The 23,747-nt window shown below is 38.1% G+C and overlaps 1 protein-coding gene across 8 annotated transcripts in view; it reads right to left on the bottom strand.

Annotated features, from left to right (window-relative positions):
- ARHGAP29 (Rho GTPase activating protein 29) overlaps positions 1 to 23,747 on the bottom strand; it is a 73,176-nt gene that overhangs the window by 8,280 nt on the left and 41,149 nt on the right. For 7 of the 8 annotated variants that reach the window (XM_042819712.1, XM_042819713.1, XM_042819714.1 and 4 more), the window contains 12 exons: positions 17,602 to 17,745; positions 9,137 to 9,233; positions 8,730 to 8,802; positions 5,045 to 5,105; positions 4,448 to 4,585; positions 4,107 to 4,171; positions 3,606 to 3,716; positions 3,396 to 3,476; positions 2,885 to 3,073; positions 2,521 to 2,658; positions 1,840 to 2,030; positions 256 to 422 (listed from right to left, as the gene is read on the bottom strand). In XM_042819712.1, coding sequence (XP_042675646.1) covers positions 256 to 422; positions 1,840 to 2,030; positions 2,521 to 2,658; positions 2,885 to 3,073; positions 3,396 to 3,476; positions 3,606 to 3,716; positions 4,107 to 4,171; positions 4,448 to 4,585; positions 5,045 to 5,105; positions 8,730 to 8,802; positions 9,137 to 9,233; positions 17,602 to 17,745 — 1,455 coding nt within the window. Of the gene's footprint in view, positions 1 to 255; positions 423 to 1,839; positions 2,031 to 2,520; positions 2,659 to 2,884; positions 3,074 to 3,395; positions 3,477 to 3,605; positions 3,717 to 4,106; positions 4,172 to 4,447; positions 4,586 to 5,044; positions 5,106 to 8,729; positions 8,803 to 9,136; positions 9,234 to 11,213; positions 11,505 to 17,601; positions 17,746 to 23,747 lie in introns of those variants that run through there. The other variant, XM_042819719.1, reaches the window with a different exon arrangement.

The following is a 23,747-nucleotide window of genomic DNA, read 5'->3' as shown; positions in this document are numbered from 1 at the left end:
CAACCTTGGTGATTCTATGATTCTATGATTGAGCTTAACAGAACCTGCTGTTTGAGTTACACTTCACCTTTCTGGTCAGAGAATCTAAGCTATGCATACAGACAGTTTTCCATTTCTTCTGATGCTTGAGAACATAACTGCTTTCAGGCTTCAAATTCTATCCTCTTTGGTGCTGTTTCTGATGGTGAGTCATCAAGCACCTGTTTTTCTTGGTATTTTTATTTAAAGACCGAACTCTAACTGCAATAGAACTACCTTGGATATCTGTGCTGCTGGAAGACCTCTTCTCACCAATCCTTTGGGAGCGATGATAGATTGGACTTCCCACATCATCTAACATTTGGGTTGGAAAGTCTCCTGAACAGTGAGATAAGTTACCGTGTGATGTATGGATACTGTTGGCTGACTGCTTATTAAAAACCCTTCAAAAAGAAGAAAGTAATTAGAAGCATGAATAATACAGAATTAAATGATTTTTTTTTCCATCCCAACGCACTAAAGATCTTTCATTTCATTGCTGCTCATGAACATTTGTATTTGCCCTGTCATTAGTAAAGCCAAAATTAAAAAGCAGTATGGCAATTTATTTTTAATTAAGTATATATATTTTTTTCTTTCATGTAAATCAGCTCTTTCAGATCTCTGCAAAGTTTAATTTTTCAGATTTTGAAAATAGAGCAAATCTGCTGAAGGACCAGAATAATATAGCAGCTATTCCATCCTGTTCTCACACTTTCCTCTGAAAGATTCTCTGCCCACCTGTTACCCACTATTCACAAATAAACACATAGAGGTTAAAATTTTGCCAGGTACTGCTGCAGGATCTACTTTTCTGCATGAAAAAGAGCAAGCAACAACAACAAAAAAACATGAAACAAAACATTAAAAAAACAGCAAATATGTTGAACCTGAAAGAGACCTAAATCCACTGTAAAAATCTCCTCTCAAGATGTGGACAGAAAATAGTTAAGTCTAATCAATGTAGATGTGAACAAAAAGGCCTACTAGCCAAGTACTATTGCTTAATGAATTCTACCCTATTCAGCAGAAGGAAATAGACTGAAAAACATTAAAACATGCATTTGCCCAAGCTACTGTCACTTAAATAAATGTGGACCTAAAAAATAAAAATGATTACTTCAAGTTCCCAAAGAATCACAAGGCCATGTCAAAGAAAACAAAGGGAGGGGTGACGGGAAGAGAAAAATCTTGTATGATTCTTATGCAGTAAGAGCTAGAAGAGTATAAAAAGTCTTGAGATTTCATACTTAATGCTTTCCTGGGGAGCTGCAAAGTTAAATCCCCCAGGTTAAAGTTTATGAATACAGTCTAAATCAGTCTTAAAAGGTAGGAAGTTGAGAGACAAGGACAAAATCTCTGTTTTTACTTAGCATTTCCTGGCTTTTGTTAGTACAAGTCTGACTCAAGTATTGCATTTTTGTATTTAGTTCTCTGTTAAAAAGCAATACAACACTTTCCTGTGTAGAACTGTGAAACATACAGATACTGCCACACCAGTAAACACCAGAGTTCAGAAGTTCTTTTTTAACGCTAACTAGCGTCTACGTTAAAGTAAATCCTTACACAGCAATTGTCAATGTTTTTGCAAGTCTTAATATGCAAAGTGACACTGCTTTGGAATTTAAGTCAGATTTCATTGTCAACATAATACATAGTAATCAACTACCAAAAATGTGTAAAAGAAAAAAAAAAAACTTAAAACATGGTAACACACCAGGATTCATTTTATTCTTCCAAAAGTTCTGTTTCACTGCTAAACATCTATGCATTGCATGCAATTCTAAAGCAAACAAATATCAGCATTAGTTTGAGACTCACCCATCAATCTGGGAGCTCTGGGTTTCAAAAGAACCTGGTTCAATACGAACACCTTCCTTTGGCAAACTTTTCACAAACTCTGAATACTGCTGACCAGGGTCATAAAGTTTGGCACTCTCACAGAGCGACTGGCAGTTCACTGGAAGAGATACAACCTGTGCATGCTGCAGCTGGAACAGGTTAACTGTTACCTGTTAGGAGAAGAAATATTCCGGTGTTTGTATATCACTCACTAGGTATTTCTCAAATTAGTATCAAGACAATTTAAAGAAAACTACTAGAAAATTCTAGGAAATGGTAAAACTTGTAGGAGTGGACTTCATGCAGGATTCCTGGATGTCTACTGCAGATGCTTTTTATGAGGCAGTATTTCTCTTGTCTTCTCTGGCTTAACAAATACACCAACTAGAAAAGAGTTCCAGTGGTTTCCTACTTTGGATTGAACAGGATAAACAGCATGGCTTGTTGCTACCAAAAAGGCAATTTTCACCCTCTGGAGGGAATGTTACAAGGGCTGCTCTGAAAGTAATGTCTCTACCTCATTATGTTTATCCATGACATCAGAGGTGGATGTCAGTTGTATGGCAGTTTTCCTTCACCCTTAAGAATCTTTACATACCTCTTCTTAAAAATTAGGCCAAGTCGCCTTACTGCCAATAGTATTTTAAAAGGCATACTCACAGCTTTAAGTGTTAGATCACACTGGTAAATAAGTTCCCGAAGCTGCGTTAAAACATCACTTTTAAAGCTTTCCAAATCACTTCTTTTTTCTTCAACTTCTGCCATGCTTGCTTTATAGTATTCATTGGCCTCTTCAGCCTAGACAGAACACAAGTAAAAAGGGTTGACGAACTACTTGCTACTAGAAGTGAGAAAAACTATAAGCACACACACAAAGCACAGCCTGTAATGGGAGATTCCCATTTAGGATAAAAGCCCAAATGAACACAGCGTGATTAAAGTGAAGAATTACGAATAGAACACTTGCTCAGATGATCTCAGTGGGAAAGCATGAGCAAAACCAATAGGTAACAAAAATTCGTACTTTTTGAAGAGCCTCCTCTTCTAGCCTTCGTTTTTTTTCCAGCTGCTTGCTGACATCTTTTGCAAAGCTTCCACTTGAACTAAGATGTTCCTCTTCAGCACGAGCAGTACAGGATTTGGCCTTTTCATACTCATCTTGACGCTGTGTATACAGCAACTTTGCTTTTCTTAGAGAAGCTTCCAGCTCTTGCTGCAGATTGCCACAAAAAAAAAACCAAAATAATGATTTAATTATTTCTTGGTTATTTAATGTGCTGTTTTAAAACGATGTTACACATACATCTTCGTAGTTTACTTTTTTTTTTAAACTTTGTAGTTTAAACAAAGTCATAGAAAAATAAGTACTTACAAATAGGAATGAGCTGTGAAATTGGTAGTAACGTTCTACATCAACTAAACCTTACAGATTCTACATGTGAATTGAAGCACATAACATGACACAGCCTAGCTTGAAAGCACTGACCTTCTGAAGAATTTGAGATTTAACACCGTAAGATATGAAAAATACCAACCATTTTTTTCTGTTCACGCTGCCAAAGCTCCTTGATTTCTTTCCTTTGTCTATCCAACTCATTTTTTCTTCCCAAAAGAGGCTACATAGGAAATATTAATAGAGTATGTAAAAGACTTAGAAGCAGAAAATTTGTTCTTTCAAATAATCCGTGCTGTTAGAAAACTTCTTAAAAATCTAAAAAATAACTTGTCATTTTCTGTAGCCTTACCTGCACAAATTTGTTAGACTGGAGAGCAGCAGCTGTTTGTTGCCAAAGTTGATTGTTCTCAATATCATTTTGAAAAGCATTAAGGAATATTGATTGGAATGGCATATAATCCTAAAACGACAGAGAGAAAAAACATTAGTATTCTAGGTAATGCAGAGTTATGCTGGCACCATAAATGTCAGTATAACTGAACTAGACTTCCTATTGCGCTTAGCGAAGTACTAATGTGTGGTGGAGGTCATTTAGATACGAATAGTGAAAGCGACTGATTTCTCACATTTCATTTTACTAGGAAAACACAAAATCTACAAGTCCAAACTACAAAGCATAGAAGACAGAGGAAAAAAAACATCTGTGCAAATTTTCATAGAGGATGAGAAGAGAAAATACAAGAGATCTTTTACGGTGACTTGCACTATAAATCAATTCTGTATCAGACAAAAAGCAATGTATTCCTCAATGTCCCAAAATCTTGTCTTTTGAGGAAAGCCTCCTACTCACCTGGGGTCCAACTACAGCTTTAGCAGTTTCTGCCATTTTTGCTAAGTTTTTAGCACACTCCACCTCTGTTAAAAAACAAAATCACACAATTAACTGTTCACTGTAGCAACTGTATGACATGCTAAACGCTTTTTACATTCTTCCTCCAAGAGATAGGTGAGAACCACCTTCACTTTACTATAGGCCTTTAATTATAGGAAATGGATAATAGTTCTGTCCATTTCAGTGGAATAGCTTCTAATTTAGAAATCACATTATTGACAGTCTGCAGCACAGGGGCCTGACAACAGATTTAATTCCATCATGACAAAGCTGATTAAATACCAAAAAGAGCCACTCACCCAAGCTAAGCTTTTTTTCTACCCATGCGACTACATCCTTGGTATATTTTGACCACGCTTTAGCATACGACAGAGCTGATTCAATTCCACTGTCATTTCTTAGGAGCATGCTGTCCACTTCCTCTGCTCGAAGATGTCCTGAAAATAAAGCATCAAACGCAAAGGAGTGAATTTTAGACATGACCACACACTGAGTGCAAAGCCAGTATTAGCCAACTGTGAATACTTAAGCAGCTCTCATCCCAAGTTGTTCTTTAATGCCAGTTGACTCTAAACAGGACTGACAGAGGTTTTAGAACAAATTAAAGGGTCATAGTATTCTATCTTTACTAGTCACATGGTTAGCATAACTTTCTTTAAGGAAGTGACCAAACAAAACATCGGCTGTACAATGACACACTGAAGTGCTTTGGGTCTTGTTTTCTTTATTTCTCCCATAAAAGCAACTCCAAGTGGTTATTCACAGAAGTATAAAACCTCTGCAATAGTAATTTTTTTATGGTAATGTTCTCTGGAATTAAAGGTGTTACAAACAAAGTGACCAAGATAAACACAACTCTCCGTCTGTTTTCATTAAATATTAAAGTAATGACCCACCTTGAATATCATCCCTTTCATGCAGTGAACCCCCAGACTCCACAGAGAGATTCTCAAAAGACTGGTGTACAAGAAATAAAAAGATCAAATTAGAAAAGAAAAGCAGAACAGGTCTTGCTAGAACTAACGGGTTAACAAATTCAATGACATCACCTGCCCTTTGCCCCTCCCCCATGTTTTTTTTTTGTTGTTGTTGCAAATCAAGCAAGAAATTCCTGTAATTTCTTCTCATCTAATACAGGTTTCTGTCTAAGCTCTCACAGCTGTTAACAGAGACATTACAAATAGCAGAATATCATGACATATCTTTTAACCAACCGACTTGAAAGGCTGTAATGAAAAAAATGATTTAACACATTGGATTAATATTTAAGCCATCAATAGCTTTCACTGGACTTTTGCATGCAGCTTTGGGTGCCACAAAATAAGGAGGACGTGGAACTATTAGAGAACATCCAAAGGAGTGCTATGAAGACGGCAGGGAGCTAGAGGAATGGCTGAGGACCCGATGAGTGCTCAGCCCAGAGCTTCAGCTTCTCACAGGGAGCAGAGGGGCAGCACTGAGCTCTGCTCTCTGTGACAGCAACAGGGCCCAAGGGAACAGCATGGAACTGTGTCAGGGGAGGGGCAGCTGGGGGTCAGGGAAAGGGTCTGCACCACAGGGCGGTGAGCACGGCTCTAAAACTGTCAGAGTTCAAGGAGCATTTGGACAACACTCTCAGACATAGGGTTTGATTTTTGTCTGGTCTGAGTAGATCCAGGAGTTGGACTCAATGATCCTTGTGGGTCTCTCCCAACATGGGATGTTCTGTGATTCCCTACCTATATTTCTGAAAGCATTTTACACAGACCTATTGTAATATACATGTAACAGACCTTTCTACAGCCCTTTAGAATCCTGGATTTCTTCCTTAGGGGAATAAAGCTATGATTTTTCCTAAATTACTTGCAGGTGTGCACTGTAGGCAGACAGCAGACTAGTAACACTTTCTAACGGAGCACTAATAATCAGTACAACTTAAGAATGTAATCCAATAATAAGGAAATTGAATTTACCTTAGTGTAAAATCTTATCCCTACCTTTGTCCAGACGCAACATTTTGCCACCCCTTTACTTATGCAAGTAGAATTATTTGTAGGGCTGTGCTGTAAAGCAGGCCATTGAGTAAGTGCAAGTGAATGAAGAAGTCTACCTACTGAAAACCTCCCCCTGGCATTTAAATATTTATGTATTTCAAAGGCCTGCATCATTTTAAATGAATGAATTACTCTGGGAAACTCAGAAGCAGAGAGGATGCAGAAGGTAAAGGCAAAGAAATATCTGCACAGTAGTCTTAAGCTTTAGAAGAAGAGTGCGCTTCCATTTTAGATTTTGGTGTTGTTTTTATTTTCAGACAAAGTTAAAATAGAGAATGGTAGTAATGGTGCAAGTAGGGCTTTTTGTTTTTGTCTTTTTATTTAAATGTAAATAGGAACTTATCATAAATAAGAAAAGTCCCTGTACAATCACCGTTTACTTCACAGCAAAAATAGTTTTCTCATATATCCAAACGTGCAAGGTATACACTAGTTACACTAAATTCAATCTAACAACAGGGTCAAGAACAGCCCAATTCCTAAAGAAGTGGAAGACTTCAATAGTAGCTATCTAATTGTAAGGTTTTGGTGAAATGGAATGACATTTTTAAGAATAGGTAGGAAGTCCATCCCTAAACTCTGATTTTTTGTTTTGTTGATATACAGCTTTGAATGCACCAATATTCCATTACACAGAAAACGTGAACATTCCACAGATCCAGTTTTTATTTTAGTGTCAAGCAGTGCCATCTTGAAGTAGCTTTTAAAGTGAGATACACTTGTTAGGAAAGAATAAACGAGAAAATAAAACAACAAATTAGATCAACTCAATAGGTACTTAGAAGTTCTGGTCCTAAAAAATTACTTTGCACTCTGTAAGACTAAAATCATTTTAATCTTGAGAACTGTTCACTCATTTCCAGCAGTTCAAGCACACAGTCTTGTTAGGAGGCCCCTAATTGAACAGACAACTAAAATGTTTCTCCTTAATTAACCCTCAAGCTATTTACATGTTAAATTCTACCAGAATACTACGCTCTAATTTTTTTTTTAAAGGTACAGCTAGCTCCTACGTTCAACTACTGAACGTATACCTCTACAAAAATGCATAGTTAATATAGCTACTTATATATTTTGCATTTAACTCCTCTTAACTCAACTACTAGTTGGCCTCCAAATTGCTCTCTGAGTAGCAAACCCAAATGAAATGTTTCATGTGTTAAATATGTATTTATTGGTCTGAATGCAACGTAGTTGTAACAGGACAGATTTCCCAGAAATTGAACTACGTTACCCTGCCTGCTCCAAAACTTAAAACTGTTCCCTTCCATGTTTGGAAAAGCAAACAACACTACAAAATGGGGCCTTTAAATATAAGCTGATGAGCTCTGAAGCACCTAGACTTGAACTGCTTCTTGATTTCACTGTATGCTAACTTCCACTCGATTTTCCCTTACCTCCACATTTAGAATCATGAACACCTTATTCCTTGGGTATGCATTTTTGCATTACAAAGCCTTTACAAGATTAAAAAAGAAACCAAATTCATCACCTTCCTTCTTCAGATGAACTGATTATAAATGAAACGATTTGAACAAGTACAAAGTTATTCGAGTTGCAGGCTTGTATACTATTTTATCTCATGTTTTGTATCAGCAGCCTAATCCCCTTTGTATGCCTGCCATAACCAGTTTTCTGAGCAGTCTCCTTTCCTCTCTATGCCCTTAGGAAAGATGAATTTTGTAGCAACTACAGCCTTAGAAGACATTTCATGATCATCCATCTTTCTCTCCTGCGTTATCAAGCACAGTGAAAATGTAAACGCCTGTTTCTCAGCTGTAAACTGCACTGCGTTGCTATGATCAAGTTGCTCAAAGTAAAATCTTTGTAAGGCAACAATCTGTGATTTTTCACCTTGCTACAGCTTCATTTGTCATATGCACCAATTATTAATATACTTTCATTCTAAAGTAATTCGAATTATTTACCTGAAAATCTGATTCCAGATTAGCAAAAATTCTGAATATAATTTTATTTTTTTAAATCTTGCCTTCTGAGTGTCTGTTTACAAGGCAGTTTAAAACCTTAATGTTTTCATTCGACTACCTGTAAGCTGACACTGCTATTTTTAGCTTTCTTAGTGAATTGTTGAAACAACTATGGCAGGGACTGGGCTCTGGAAAAACAATAGGTTACTTTGTAAAGAATAATTGTCTTTAATAGCCAAAAAGAGGTCATCAAACCCCAGTTTAACTTCTAGATTAGATATATATAATTCAACTACTCCTGCATGCAAATCATTTATTTAATTAAGTATACTGTGTAAACTATTTACTTCTTAAAAATCTCAAATATGCTTACAAGCGGGTTGTTAATTCTAATATTTGAATGCTAGTCCAGTTGAATCATCATCAACATTAAGAACTTAGAATACATTTGTGTACCTGAAATTCTGAGGACTTCGCCCCCCTCCCCCACCCACTGGTTTAATTTTAACATTCAGAGGACTCAAAATGTCCCAGCCATACAGCACATAGAGTTTCAGGGAAAATGAAGGTTTCCTTTAAAAGATATGATTTCACACTCCAACAGAATGTGGTTAGCCTACCCGGCTTCTCCGAGATACAGGAAGTCCCAGCGACGAGCCATTGTCTACATCTCCCATAAGGAAGTCTGAAATACTACCAGAAAGACAAAGAGCTGTTACTTCATTGCTTACCCTAATTTCAGATCAGTGAGAACAAAAATTCAGGTAGTCTCAAATATTCTTTGGAAGTTTTGCAAAAACATTTTTGGAAGTAGTTTTGAATTCCTTGCAATTTCATACCATCATTGCTTTCCTTGTAAAGAAGAAACACTAACATCATGGCAAAGCAGTAGAAATGTTATAGATAAGGTTAATATAAGTTAATGTATCAGACAATATTTGTCTAAAAGAAAATAAAAGGGTTTGTTGTTTAGTCTTAATTTGATTCAGCTCCACTGAACACTTAAAACTCCTGAATTCCAACTTACACGTTTCCAAATGTGAATGCCAATGTCTCAATGGAAGAAAATACTTCACTGAAGAGTTCTCTTTTGTTTTCTTCATTAACTTCTTTGAAGTTCACCGCTAAGGAAAAAATCAAAACCAAAGGGTGAGAGGTGGAGCCAAGCAAGTTCACCATGCCTGACAACAAATTCATACACAAAGTAACAGAACAGGCAATATTATATTTTTACTGTATTTTTAAAGATTGTTCAGAAAAAAAAAAAACTTAAACTCTATAGGAAAGAAACAAAAACCATCCAGATGGCATTTGTGAAACAAACACGATTTCCACACTGCAAACTGATTACTTTCTCACATCCTGCATCTCCCCATTAAACAGCAGCTTTTTGTGAAAACATGGTGACATCAGGGGAAGATAAAAACATTAAAAACATTTACTATCAAGCATCAAATCACAGCAGCAGCAACACCATAGAGCAACTCACAAAAAAAAAGGCAAAATGTTTGAGCGATTGCTTGTCTCCTTTTCTGGGTAGAAATTTCAGAAGAGCAGCAATAGTTCGAAAGTCCCCTTCCCAGTCTGTATGCAGTCCTGTGCATGCCCAGAACACAGGATTTCTGACTTGAGTATCGATAAACAAAAAGCTACCAAAAGGTAATGTCCTCTGCAAAAACTTCAACTGCTGCTTCATCATCTGGCAAAACCCCTTCAGGCTGCTAAAAGTGAGAAGAAAGGCAGCAGAGCTATCATTGTTCCTAAATAGGAAAGGGAAAATTTGTGTACAAACTAAATGAACTGGTGACCAAGAGCAGTATTCAGACAATTAGAAGTGACCCTGGAACAGGCTTCCATAACCAACTGGAATAATATGGGGATGAGAAGAGTGATTCATTCAGACTTTCTATTAACAGAACTGCCAGACAAGGGGAAGAAGGAAGAATGCAGAAGACAAAAAACTCAATTTCTAAATCATTGGCCACAGGAATTTTTGAATAGAAGTCAAGCACGCCCCTTTGAGCGAAAGCAGAGTCTTCTAGATGGAATTCTGTTTTACTTCGGGACAAAATTCTACATTAGGAGTTATGTTCAAAAGCTTAATTTTATTTAAATAACAATATTCTTCATCATCTGTATTCCTAAAGTACAGTAATTATTACCTTATTTTTCAGAGATACCATGTTCGCACATAAAGCTTTTCATCATATTTATTTTTATTCACTCCTCCTTCAAAGACCTGTGGCTATTAATTTATCCTTCCTACATTTCAAGTACTACTGTGCAAATAATGGATCATAATGACTGCTAAAAGTAGGAGAAATTAATTCACTTTTAAACGTTGGCCATTCTATAGACATTTTCTCAACAAATTTAATTAATAGACTTTAATCTTAAAGAGCATTCAAGCTTCCTGCCAGGTGCCTAAACACTAATGGGTAACAAAGAATGCTCAGCAATCTACTCCCCATTAGATTTCCTTTGTGAAAGGAAAAGTTTTTAACCAGTGAATTAACAGAATTGAATCCATTTCTTTTTATACAGTATGCCGACAGGTCTGAACAACTTTATAACAACCATTTCAGTACAAAGCTATTACAGAAAACAGTATTTGTCTTTTGGGCTATTTCCACAATTACTTGCAGACCTGGAAAAATGTGTTGTAACAAGCCTACAGCAATACAAAACACATTACAAAAATGTTAACAGTCTTCATAGCCACAGTTCACTGCTACATAAATGCTTCTCCCACCTCCTCACTGCTCTGCTACATTTCGTGATTACATAGAAGTCCCTGGAAATTTGTTCAAAAGGAGACTAAATAAAGCTCCACAGAGAACAATTTCTGGACAACTTTGTAAATACCAGTGGTTTAAAAGCAAAATAAAAATCAGGTTAGTTCAAAGCCTTGACTTTTCAGAGATAACACTGCTAATAAACCTCAACTTCACATTCCAAGTCAGTAAGCAGCAACCGCTATTATGAGATCTATTGATTAACAGCAACTAATGACTGGAAAAATCATTTGAGTGCCAGCATGACACGCAAATTGCTTCAAAATTAAAAGAACCAATAAAAACCAACTGTATGTTCAGAGCACTTACCTCTGCAACATTCCTATATCCATTAGCTGCAGAATCTTCAGACAAGAGCAACTCTTTCACTTTGCTAATGAGACATTAATACAGATAAACTCTCCCTAAAGAAATGCCGCCTGTTTCACTCTGCCTTCCTGTTCCAGGAAGCGTTTTGTTAAGCTATACATGTTGTCTACTAGAGAAACTCTTTCTTTTCAGGATCTATCAAAAAGCAAATAAAAAAACTGAATTTTTTTTTTCAGAATCATCACATCTCCCCTCCCCCTCCAAAAAATCAGTCCAATCTCCAATTCAATTGAATACAAACAGCTTTCTTCTCGCTTATAACCGCTGGAATGCTGATGTACTTAACATCAACTTTAAACCAAGCACGCTCTTTCCCCAGGACATCCTGACTGCACACAATAGCTACTGACAACAATGAACTATAGTAATACTGCCATGTCTGGAAATGACAGCTATCTATCTATAGTTCTACGCATTTCAAAGCGGGTATGCAACACAGCAACGCTTTAAAGTAAGACTTCAGACGGCACATGATGAGCTTAGAAAAATTATTGGGTAGCAATACATTAAGAACAGGAAGCCAGTACCTGAAACGCAAACCTGACTTGCATTGAAGTGGATCTGTATTTGCAGAACTAGCAAAATCATGTTCAGATTGAGGTATCCTCATCAGAATGCTGTCCAATACTCCTGAGTTTTAACTTGTGGGTCATGCCATCAAAACTTTCTGAATCAATCACAGTATGTGCTGCACAACCAGCAGTCACCATGGGACTTCGGGAAGCTGCAATCCCAGGAGATGGCACAGTGCCCAAGGACACCCACACAAAGCTTTGGAGACTCAGCAAGGACACTGTTGAGCACCAAGACTAAAGTGCAGCCAGAGCCTTTAAAAGACAACTCTTAGAGAACTTTCTGTGACCACAGTGTACAGTGCCCTCCTGTCCCCCTGCTAGTACAAGGATGACACAGCCCAAGGGCCCAGGGGACACAGAGCCAACAAGAGCACCCTCGCTTCCTCCCCTTCCCCAGAGACTCATGCAGGTCTGCAAGCAGCACCACTTCCCTGCCAGAGGCAAGCACAGCCGGGATACCTCAAGTACAGAGTGGATAACTTGCTCTCTGCTGGTCGGTTTTCTCACATCTGACAGGCTGATGGGGTGCCACTACCACCATCCACTTCCCCCAACAGGAATATAACTTCAATCCATACTTCACTAGCTGCCTTTTAAGCACAAAGCCAATAAGCTGACTTGTTGGATCTAACCATCTATGCAACCTGTTTTTCTTTCCTTCAACTCCCAAACACTTTCAAGAACCCTTCAGAACTGTTTCAAAAACAAACACCACTCAAATGAAAACAACCAAAACCAGAAAAAAAACACCAAATGTCCTCCAAAATGGCAAGTATTTTAATGCTTGTTATTATTCTGTACTTTAAAAACAACTTTAGAAACCATAAACAAAAAATCAGGAGTAAAGAGCAATAAAATGCCAACTGGAAAAAGGAAAATAGGATTCATGGGATCTCACAACAATGGTGCAACAGCAGGCTGACCAAGCACCCCAGTCCTATGGCTCTGTGCCATACAATTCCACCAACCTGTACTGGCAACCTCTCCACTAGCTCACTATAATGTAAGTTTTAGGAACTGTTTCCTACTCACACCATAATGAATTTTGTCATGAATTTACACCACAGATAAACCAAATTGAAATTATTTCACCTTCCTGTAAGCATCTTTTTCTATTCTAGTAATTCAACTAAATCAAAAGGTGGAACTTAGAGCAAAAGAACACTGCAGCCTTGAATTCAGCGTGTGATCATGAGAACCATGCACTTTGTGTTGCTTGTGGCCCTCAACTATTTTAAGGATACCAAGTGGGAAAATAACTATGACTGTGTGCCAGACTGGAAAGTAACTTCCAGAAACAGGAGTCTGAACAGGTCCCAAGTAAGAAGCTTCAGAGAGTCTCCATTCTTCCAGATTGAGATGTCATTTAAAAAGACAATTCAGAAAACACACAAGCAAGCATGGATGAGGAGCACAGTCCAAGCAGGGAGACATAGTGAATCGAATAATGTCCAACCTGTATTAGCTAAAAGTTTACAGCACCTGGCAGGATTCACCCCAGAGTACTGCAAGAGTTAGCAGATGTTACAAAGCTGGACTCATCTCAACAATTTACCACAGGTCTTGGGAGCCCGGAGAGCACCCTGCTGGCTGGAAGTCAGCCAATGCTATACCAATCTCTACAAGAAGAGCACGAGAGAAGACTCAGGAAACCACAGACTTGTTAGCCTAACCTCTGTCCTTGAGAAGTTAGAGAGATTACTCTGGGTGCTATTGAAAGGCATTTAAATAATTAATTAGGCATAGTAAACACGGACTGAGGAAAGACAAATCCTGTCTTAGTGATTTGATATTCTACTACAGCAAGGTTACTTAGCAAAGGAAGAGAAGGCAGACGATGTGATCTTTCTGGATTTTAGTAAGGCCTTAGATATAATCCCTCACAGTAGCCTTTCAGACAAATTGTCCAAACCAGAGATGAACAGGCACAAGCTATGCTGGGAGATCGGGCAGAGCTCAAAGGGTTGTAGTGAACAGGGCTACCTCTGGCTCTGGTAGGTCACTAGATGTGTTCCCCATGGCTCAATTCTTGTTCAACAGGTCTGTTCTGTTCAATGTTTTTAATCAATAGCCTGGACACAGCAGTTGCATGTTTCCTTAGCAAGTTTGCTGACAATACTGAGCTGGAAAATGCTACTAACTGGAACAAGCTTCCTAGAGAGTGGCTGATGGGCTGCCCCATGCCTGCCAGTATTCAAGAAGCATTTGTATAATGCCCTCAATAACATGCATTAAGTTTTTACTTGCCTTGAAGTGATCAGGCAGTTGGACTTATCTTTGCAAGTCTCATCCAATTCTACTACTGTATTCAATTAAAGGTACAGTCAGAGAAATCAAGTGGCTTTTTCTCCCTCCATATTTTCCTACAAGCTCAGTTTAAAATAGTCATATCTAACATTACTTGTTCTGCCAAACTTCAATCTCTGTATCAAGATTAAGGTAACAAGCTATAGCTAGTTTTTCCTTCAATTTAAAAGAAAAAGCATTAGACAGCAAAAGAACAGAACTGCAAACATAATGAATCAAAGCAGAATCCTGCAACTCCAGCACATTCATGCCATTCCCAGTGGAGTACCTGAAACGTGACTGAGACAGCTTTGAATGAGGAGGCACAAGTACTCTAATTTTTACTAATACTTGAAACATTCCCACTTGCAATAGTTTAAAGGGGTGGTAGTGTCCTGTGCAGACATACATCTAAATCATAGTGCAACTCGTCAGACTTAAGAGAATGCATCACAAGCCAGATCCTCTAGTCTTCTCACAGTCACTGTTTCTAAAGGTACTCATTCAGAGTGAAGGCAGTTATTTGCTAAAATCACCAGTTGACCCTAGCTGAAGTTCCAAATACAAACTAGATTTGAAAACCTGGCATTCTGCAGAGGTTCTCAGACAAGTTTCTAGAATCTAAAACAATCATGTTCCTATTTCTGAAGAGGGGAAAAAAAATCTGCGTAAATTCCAGGCCATTGCTATTTCATAGTTTCCTAAATAAACATCGGAGATTTTTCCATTGCAGGTTAAACTTCCTAGTCATAAATCTGACTCCAGAGTGCTTCCACATCTTTTTATAGTTCTGTCCTCCAGTAACAAGAAGCAGATTATCCAGATGAATTTATTTCATAATGTCACATTAACACAGCCTAAGAAGACACAGGAAAAAGGATACTATTTCTAACCAACTGAGTCTCACATTCTTGTAACTTCCTGTTTATTCAGAAGGAACATTACTTTTAGTGAAATAACCATAGTTGAAAAATCTGCGAGCTTGTGTGTTACTGACAGGCCACTGTAAGCAAACACGAGGTCTGATACAATCACTATTCACCACAACATGCTGTATTTTACTTCCTCAGTTCCAGCTTACCTCATTTTGAATACAAAAATGGAGTAATACAATATTCACAAAAACCAGCTGCAAAACCCAAACATGTACTGAAGACAAACTTACATTTACTTGCTACAGATGATGCTATGAGGGAGGTAGTCCTTTTTCATACAGCAAGTTTTGCTGTTCTCAGAGAAGACTGAAGTTACTGATAGAGCTGAAGCCATGTTACTCTCCATTTCTACCACTAGATGTGAGGATATATAAATACATATATATATAAATATGTAAAAGTACAATCTGTATCAAAGGCTACGAATACTGAGGCAGCGCTGACTGAAACCATGGACTTCAGTTTCCCCTGAAGCTGTTTCCTTGACAATTAACTCGGGAATTCCACAGTGCCAGGTCACACAGCACTGAACCAGAAGAATTCACCACAGAGTAAGTTTACGTCTGCTTAGCCAAAGAATAATCAGACCATTGAAGTCAGCCTCTAAATTCTAGGCCAATTGAATGTACACTGCTTATAAAACAGATGAATAACTCCATGAGAAACTACTTAGAATTCTACTAATAGTAATTTCATACCACAGTGTGTTATTTCATCAGATAACACCATATACCTATTTATTTAGCCTAAGTGAAAGAACACATTTGTGTCAGATTAGCACTGTGCACCATGCAATCACTTAGGAGGTATCTCAAAATTAGATTTTCACTGCCAAATCACTGCCTATGAAAAATTATTCAAAGAAATAATATAAACAAGGGGAAAACAAGTCAAAACTTGCTCTCAACTCCAGCTCAAGGACAAAGACCAACTGTAACAAAAACCTTTCCTACCATGCTTTTTTTTCCTGAGGCTTGTCATCATACAAGACATTCATACTTAAGAAAGCCCAAGTGAGCTACAGCTGGGCCTTCAATGCCTCCAGGGATGGGGCATCCACAGCCTCCCTGGGCAACCTGTTCCAGTGCGTCACCACCCTCTGTGTGAAAAATTTCCTTCTAATATATAACCTAAACCTTCCATGCCTCAGTTTAAAACCATGCCCCCTTGTTTTCCTAACAGTAGTTTTTCTTCCCATCTATGAAATCATGCAGTCCTCCACGACTATAGCTCCTGACAAACTCAACATATTAACAGTAAGTGAACACACTAACACATAATAAATGTTTGTAGCTATTTCTTTATTTGAAGTATAGAACCTGCTCAGCATGAGAAGAAGTGTTTTTAGTATCTGTGTTACCAAAAAGCAGCTTAGCAGAAGTTATTTTTTCTACTCATCATCCAGAGAAAAGATTGAATCGTAAAATAACTATTCAGGGCAGCCATTCGTCAAACCAGGAAGAAATAGATGCACAGAAGCACCAATACAGCTAAGCAAGGACCAATGCTACTGAAACTCAATGATGGAACAGAGTGTGCAAGGATGAGAAAAGAAACATGTATGATGCCAGGTTCAGAAAGCTGCAAATATGCTGAAGAAATTGATTAGAATTCAAAACAAGTGGAAGACACAGAAGTTAAGCTTGAAAACAGCTTATCTAAGGTGGCTGTAGAGTTGTGTTCACTGAATTGGCAGTGTATTCGGGCGTGCTAAAGCAACTAGGAAATGAGAAGAAACCTAGAACAAGGAGAAAACTTAAGCTAGGTTTCTCTTACAAAAGATATTCCACATGATTTAAGATAGGCAAGAGGTGCTGTACATTTAACCCTTCTCAAAGCATTACCCAGGCCACATGGAAGAAACCATTTGTTCCACAGGAATACTGGCCTTACTCCAGAAAAGCAAGAGCTACAATCAAAGGTTACACAAAAAAGAAACAGCTATGATTTATTGGACTGAACTGTGTGCTCCACAATTTGTATTTGTCTGAGACGCAAAGACCTGCAACAGTAAAGGCCAGCAACAGAAATACTTACATACATGCCTCCAAGCCCTTTTTTTGTTTATACCTTAACCATGCTTATGATCTATTTGAAGGAATCTATGAAAAAAGCATTAAGACTACTCAGACTTCGACTGTTCACTCAAATATTTCTTCACTTTATATAAATCTAACACCATCCCTACAAATTCACAGAACTAAGCAAAGACAAAAAAGACAATCTCTATGCAGATAAACCCAAGGGTTATGGTTCCATAATATTATCCTGAGATAGAGAGGTAAAGATCTAGATCAAAAGCTTGTGTTTATAGAATTCAGTGTGGTTTTGCAGATAGCTTCTTATAAACAGGATTTTGTTACAGCAACATAAGCTTTTCAATATTAAATTTCACTTTGAAAAGGTATGTTGCACTATTGCACTATTAAAAAAACTTCTGTATAAATGGAACCCCTCCCTACAACTCGAAGACACAGCTAGTCAAGTGACTCACTAAAATTCTCCCAAGTTTGAAAATAAAAACTTCCTTACCTTTTACTTTTGCAATAACTGTTCCTGCAGCGCTAAGAATATCAACTGAGTTTAGAGTCTGATGTTTATTTATCACTGCTTTTAAAACACGCAGCAACTCTCCCAAGCGTTCGTGTACAACATGATGCAGTCCATCTTGGTTTTCTGAAGAAATAAAGAAGAAACTACATTAAAAACAGCAAATCAATGAGTTTAAAAACCACTTTGCTAGTGTTCAGCACAACAAAATAGGGCATGTAGAAGCTGGGCCTGCTTAGAACAAGCAAATTTAAAAAAAGATACTAGCATTTGCCAACAGTTTACATGTAAATGACATGCATCATGGCAAGAAGTCATTTCTCCAAATAAGACAAGCAAGAATAACTTAAAAATAGAAAATAAACCCCACAACCTTAGGGATTATACACCAATACTGTCAGGTTTCTGAATTAAACCATTCTATGTCATTTTTGTTGATCACCAGTCCAATAAATACGTAGATTCAGACAAGTAGATCCAAAGGTAGATTTGGATTGCATATTAGATTTTTCCTAACTTGATACAAAATTCAGTGCCACCTCTGCGTATTCATAGAATTAAAGATTTTTGGTAAGTGTTGGGTTTTTTGCATTTAACTCATGTCAATTAAATCTTAAGCATTTTTACCATACATTCCTAGATCTCTAAAGGTCTTTCTTTAAGCATGTTAATCCTGATTAAAAACAAACAAAAACCACCTTAACACCTAACTAATTCTGTAGAATTAGGCCTAAACTAGAAAAATTTTCATGTAAGCACTCATACAGTGCTCCATCCATGCTTTTCTACATCATATTTCTCTTGCTTTGTGCCTCCAAGCTCTTATCCCTCTTCAAAAAAAAAAAAAAAATTTCTTGCTGCATACATTGCACAGGTTAAGCCACAAACTCTTCCTTTCTGCTGCAGAAGAGGTGTTGGTGCACATAATTTAAGTTTCACATGCATCAGAGTGCTGTGTTGCAAGTTGTGGTAAAAAGCTTTCAAACTCTAGCTTATGAAAAAGAAAAAGAGGATCTAGTACAAGCTGACTCACTTCCCCATAGAGAAAAAGGAATGGCATTTCTGTGTTGTCTGCGGGCATTATAACAAATAAGTCAATACAGACAATTTCGTATAGTGCCAATAGAGCCAGCGTTTTCAGATTTCAGTTCCAATTTTGAGTCATTTTATTCAGACTAAGACATTACATTTGGATGAAAAGTACCTATTTCTTTCTAAAAAAAAAAAAATAAATAAAAATCAATGAACTACAACATGACATGTCAGTGTGGTGTATCACTACTGTCATGTGTGTAGGTGGGAAGGCTACAAACAAATAATACAGCATTATATCCAGTACAAAAGTTCCCAAAAGTAAGTCCCAAAAAGACTATTGTGCTCCAGTTTTTATCTCCCTAGATGTCAAATACAAGAAGATTTTTTTTCAACTTGGGATAGCTTACACATTGTCAAAGAAAGAACCTTGACTCAGGAAGTGGACTAAAGCAAAAATATTATCTACCATTCACTGGCACTTTGTGTGCTTTTTCCTGCTGGACAAGAGTAGGAAGCTCCATATCCTTAACAGGATACACAGAAGTCTAGAAAAACCCATCTTATATAACCGGAGTTTAAGAAAGCTCTGTGTAACTCATCAAACACAGTAGTAGCTTTAATCTTTGTTTACAAGCACACATTCCATAACTTTTGACTGACAACAGAAACACAACAACAGCAAAAATCATCAAGAGGCTGGCACTAAATGTGGCTAGAAATCTGTACATACACATAACAGAGGTAATTTACAACAAACACACACTGATGCAAAGGCTCAAGATTTGAAATTTAATGCAGAGAACTAGGCTGTAAACTTCCCACCCTAAGTCACAGAAGCAGATGCTAGGACTCTGGATAAGAGATGACTTACAGGGAGCATGCAAGAAGTCTGCCAAATTAAATAAATAAAATCAAGAAAGGTGTGAAAATAGTGGATAAATTCAACTCCTTACCACCTGTCAGTTAAAAATAAACCCTTCAGTTAATTAAATGGAGTAAATGCTAGATTCAGAACAAAAAAAAGAAAAAAAAAGAAAAAGGTGATTCTCACATAAGAGACCTGTGCAACTTCTCATCAAAACACAACAGTGATAGAAGGTTGCACGGAAACAAGGACAGAGTAGATAAGCTCTTCTGAGTGCCCCCTCGGGTTACAAGTGAGATATGCTTTATTGGATCATGCCGGGGTCCAATTAGGCTGTGCCCAATGAAGCAGTGGGTGATACGGCTCAGGAGACTAGCCAAGACTGCCTGTTTTCTGCAGTACAGCTGCCTCAGAATCCCCTGTACTCACAGTTATTGCACCATGTTTCCTGGGCACTTCAGTAATTGCTTACAGACCTACTGTCTTCAAATTTGTCAGGTTCCTTCTGAACCTACCTCTGCAATCTCATTTTACTCTTCTTCTCGGTTTGCTGAGCTACAAAGCATTGTACAGAAACAAGTAACCTGCACCAGCTCAAGAACTTCCCTATGAAGAAAGCATTCAGAGGATGACAGAAGTATTTATGTCCAAATTTGCTTTGTGGTTGCTTTTGTTTTTTGCTGTTTTGGTTTTTTTTATACTTTTCTCCAGCTATTCACTTTTGGCAGTGGTCGGAGCTCGGACACTGAGTTAAACACAGCTTTAATCTGAACCAGCACTGCCACTGTCACCTTCAAATACTTGGAGAAGTTCATCATTACAGATAATTATAATGGTCCCTTTGGTCTTTAATCCATCAAAGGTTCAATTGTAGTCCCATCAAAGCAACAATAAATGCTGTCTGGAGTACTGAGTAACTCCAGCCAAAGGTAATGGAAAAAGAGAAAGATAGCAGTGCTGTACTGGTGCCCAGAAACCTCAACAGGAACCTACAACACAAAAAACATACCTGAAAATTCTAGTAATATGCTATTTTCAGGTAAGTGGATATTGGATAAAGATAGGCAATTCCATTTAGTTAGTTAAGAAACAAGTACAGTGACTAAAGTTACGAAACACGTTGTCTGTGTAGGTAGCATCTCATCTCTTCTTTCAAATCTTTGGGCACAGACAAACCTTCCAGAATCCCTCCTCGGTGATTAATAATTTAGATTGGCAGGACTGTGAAAGAAAAGCTGATTTGGAGGTATTTGAAGCTATACACCACAATCTTCCCCTATTACCTGACTCTATCTATCTAGAAGGCACACAGTTCTCACCTGAGGAGCATAAGGATCAGCTGCAGAGACTGTCTGCGCAAGTACACCACCCAACCAGAACCAAGTCTCTTTTGCAGACAAGATGGAGGCACCCCTTGTCTTCTGATGGGGGTGTGCCCACTTGTGGATGGAGAGAAAACAGTTCCTGATGATGGGATCTGGAATACCCACATATGTATCCCATAATCAGATCCTCTTGGTGACATGGTGGGCAGATTTCTTGTTCCCTAACAAGTATGGGACAGGGAAACAAGGTTAGAATGCAGTTGAGCCAGCCTACAGTTTGGTTCCAGTCCACCCTCGGGAAGGAGTGCATCATGGGCATGTCAGAAACTGAACAAGCAGTTCTGCAGAGTTCAGTAAAATGCACAAAAAGCTTGTCATTACAGGATAGGAACAGACTCTCAAGGCTCCTTACAGAAAAAAAGTCATATGGAAGGCTAGTTAAAATATAGCTGATATCAGGATGCAGTTTCTTAGTGTTAACATTTGATATTACCCTCTTAAACAAGTAGAGTTGGGGAAAAACAAAAGCCAAAAAACGGGAGAGAGAGAAGGCAGAGAGAAAAAATACCATAAAGGACACACTCTGAAACAGAAGCACTCAGTTTCAAAGGAAAATGCATGTTGAAAAACAGCTGCTGAGTTGAATTAGATGTCCCGGAGAACACTATCACTAAAATGACGCATTCAAGTATGAGGTTAGTTATTTACTCTCAAAAGCAGAACTCTGGCTATACCCAGCTGAGATTGCTTTGTTTTCCATCACTATTTGTTTACAAAGTATCTCAAACACTGTTTCTCTACCTCCCAAAGACAAACGGACTGCAACACAAGTAGGGAGGGCAGAAGCCATCAGGAACTACAGTGACCCCGCATTCAGGAGCTGATACTGACCAAACAGATGCTAACAGAGGGGTTTCCTGTTTGTGGTAGATTTATGAGCTTCAGGTACTAGCAGAATCTAAATATACCAACTTAATAGAAACAGTTTCAATATGGCTTAGAGACCAAACCAACCCTAGAGCAAAACAGTTCAGTAGGAAGAATGCATGAGGAAACGAGTCTCCAACAGGCTCCTGCAGCAGCGCACTCTGACTTAAGCAGTCACAGTAAATAAATAAATCAGTATTTACTTTCAGTTTTTCTTTTGTTCCCTCCTGTTGCACTGTATGAGTTCATTTATCTACATGCAGTCAAGCAGGAAATTCCTCCACCTATTGATGCTATATCAAGTTTAAAATATCTATCTGTGGTTCTCAAGCTTAGTAATAAAGATTGCAGCACTGTGGAAGGCTAATCGTGCTCCGGACCACAGGAATGTGACTTCCCCAGTGGTTCCTCAGCACAGAGGACACACAGGTCCAGATGCTTGCTTCAGATATGAGCCTCTTGGAACCTCTAGAAAGAACCAGCCAGCCCTTTTTCCCTTGGAAGAAAAGAGCTCCTGAAAGCGGAGAGGGGGAAAAAAGAAAATTAAAAAAGGCTTGAAAGAGCTTAATAGCTTGTCTACAAACCTTCTTTCATCAGGGTTTAAACCATCATTTACTTCAGCAGAAAACAAGCTTACTCAAAAATGTAAAGGCAACCACAAGGAAAGCATGCCATGTAAGAGAAGTAAATAAAGAGGTCTTACATCAAGACCTTAACTCTTCATCTGCAGGAAAAAAAAAATAAAAAAAGATGCACAAGAACGATACAGCAAAGCAGCTGGCTCACTAAAGCTGGCAGGCTTCCTTCTCAGAGGCACACTGGCCTATCATCACATCTCACTGCTCAATGCAGCAGTCATACGATGTGGTGACTGAAACATCTACTTCTGGTGTAAAAAAAAATAAAACCACAAACTATCTTTTTTCTTTCATTTCAGGTATTTCTCAAAGGGAAGTCCTTTAAAAACAGAAAACAAAAATTACAAAACCAAACAAACATACTAGCAAGCAATAATGGCCTTACAGCTAAGGATTTTGTTCATCCAAAACAAAAGTTTGCTCATCAAGATATCAATGCCAGCCACCCTCTCTGCCAAGCCAGGGCTGATTACAACACATGCAGTCAGGAAAAGCACTGCTGTGTCAGTTGGCTGGTATTCCTTTGTCTGTCCCGACTCATTGTTAGCCCAAACATTTCTGAAACTGTTTATTTCAACAAATTTTTGCCAAGAAAAGTTGAAATACGGACTAACAATGCTTTTTCTCCTGCACAGCCATCATAGCTATTTAAACCCACATAGAAGATGCACGCACCATTCTGCTTATAACTTCTTCCCCTAGAACATTACCACTTGATAATGCCAGCAAAGTTATCCTCCACCATCCAATGTCTACAATCCATGCTCTGTAGGCAGCCAGTTACACTCTGCATCTTCTCTCCTTCAAGAGAAGGTAAAAAAGCCAGAGTAGCATTCCAGGACGGTGAAAATAATTATGCAAAGTAGGAAGCAACTTCTCTGATATCCAAATATCTGGATATGGAACTTATTAAAGTTTCATCTTACAGGATGTTAACAGTCAGCTCCTCATCTCTTTTGATCTTAGAAGGATTCAGATGGAATCAGTTTGAGTAATCAACATTCCAATCTGTGAGCACAGAACCTTGGCTAAAAGCTAAGTCTTATTTACCAATCTCATTTTTGGCATCAATGATCAAGGTATATTACATCGTTTCCATTATGCTTCTGAGCAAGATTAACTTGTATCAGTCATTACGTCACCAACGTTGAAAAAAATCAGCACTGAAATGAAGCCAACCCAAAGACAACAACTTTAAATTCCAGCTTCATTGACACCCATACTGTGCGCTAGGAAACTGGCAGCACTCAGTTCTGACCTGATGATGTGATTTTCCAATGAGCATCACAGAGTAAGCAAAACAATCGCACTGCAGTTAATTCTGTGAAGCCACCAAAC

This window comes from Centrocercus urophasianus, unplaced genomic scaffold (genome assembly GCF_019232065.1).
Source record: "Centrocercus urophasianus isolate 14NV4802_14NV808 unplaced genomic scaffold, USGS_Curo_1.0 seq_18, whole genome shotgun sequence".
Classification (NCBI taxonomy): Eukaryota; Metazoa; Chordata; class Aves; order Galliformes; family Phasianidae; genus Centrocercus; species Centrocercus urophasianus.
This window is presented reverse-complemented; position numbering and strand designations above follow the sequence as displayed.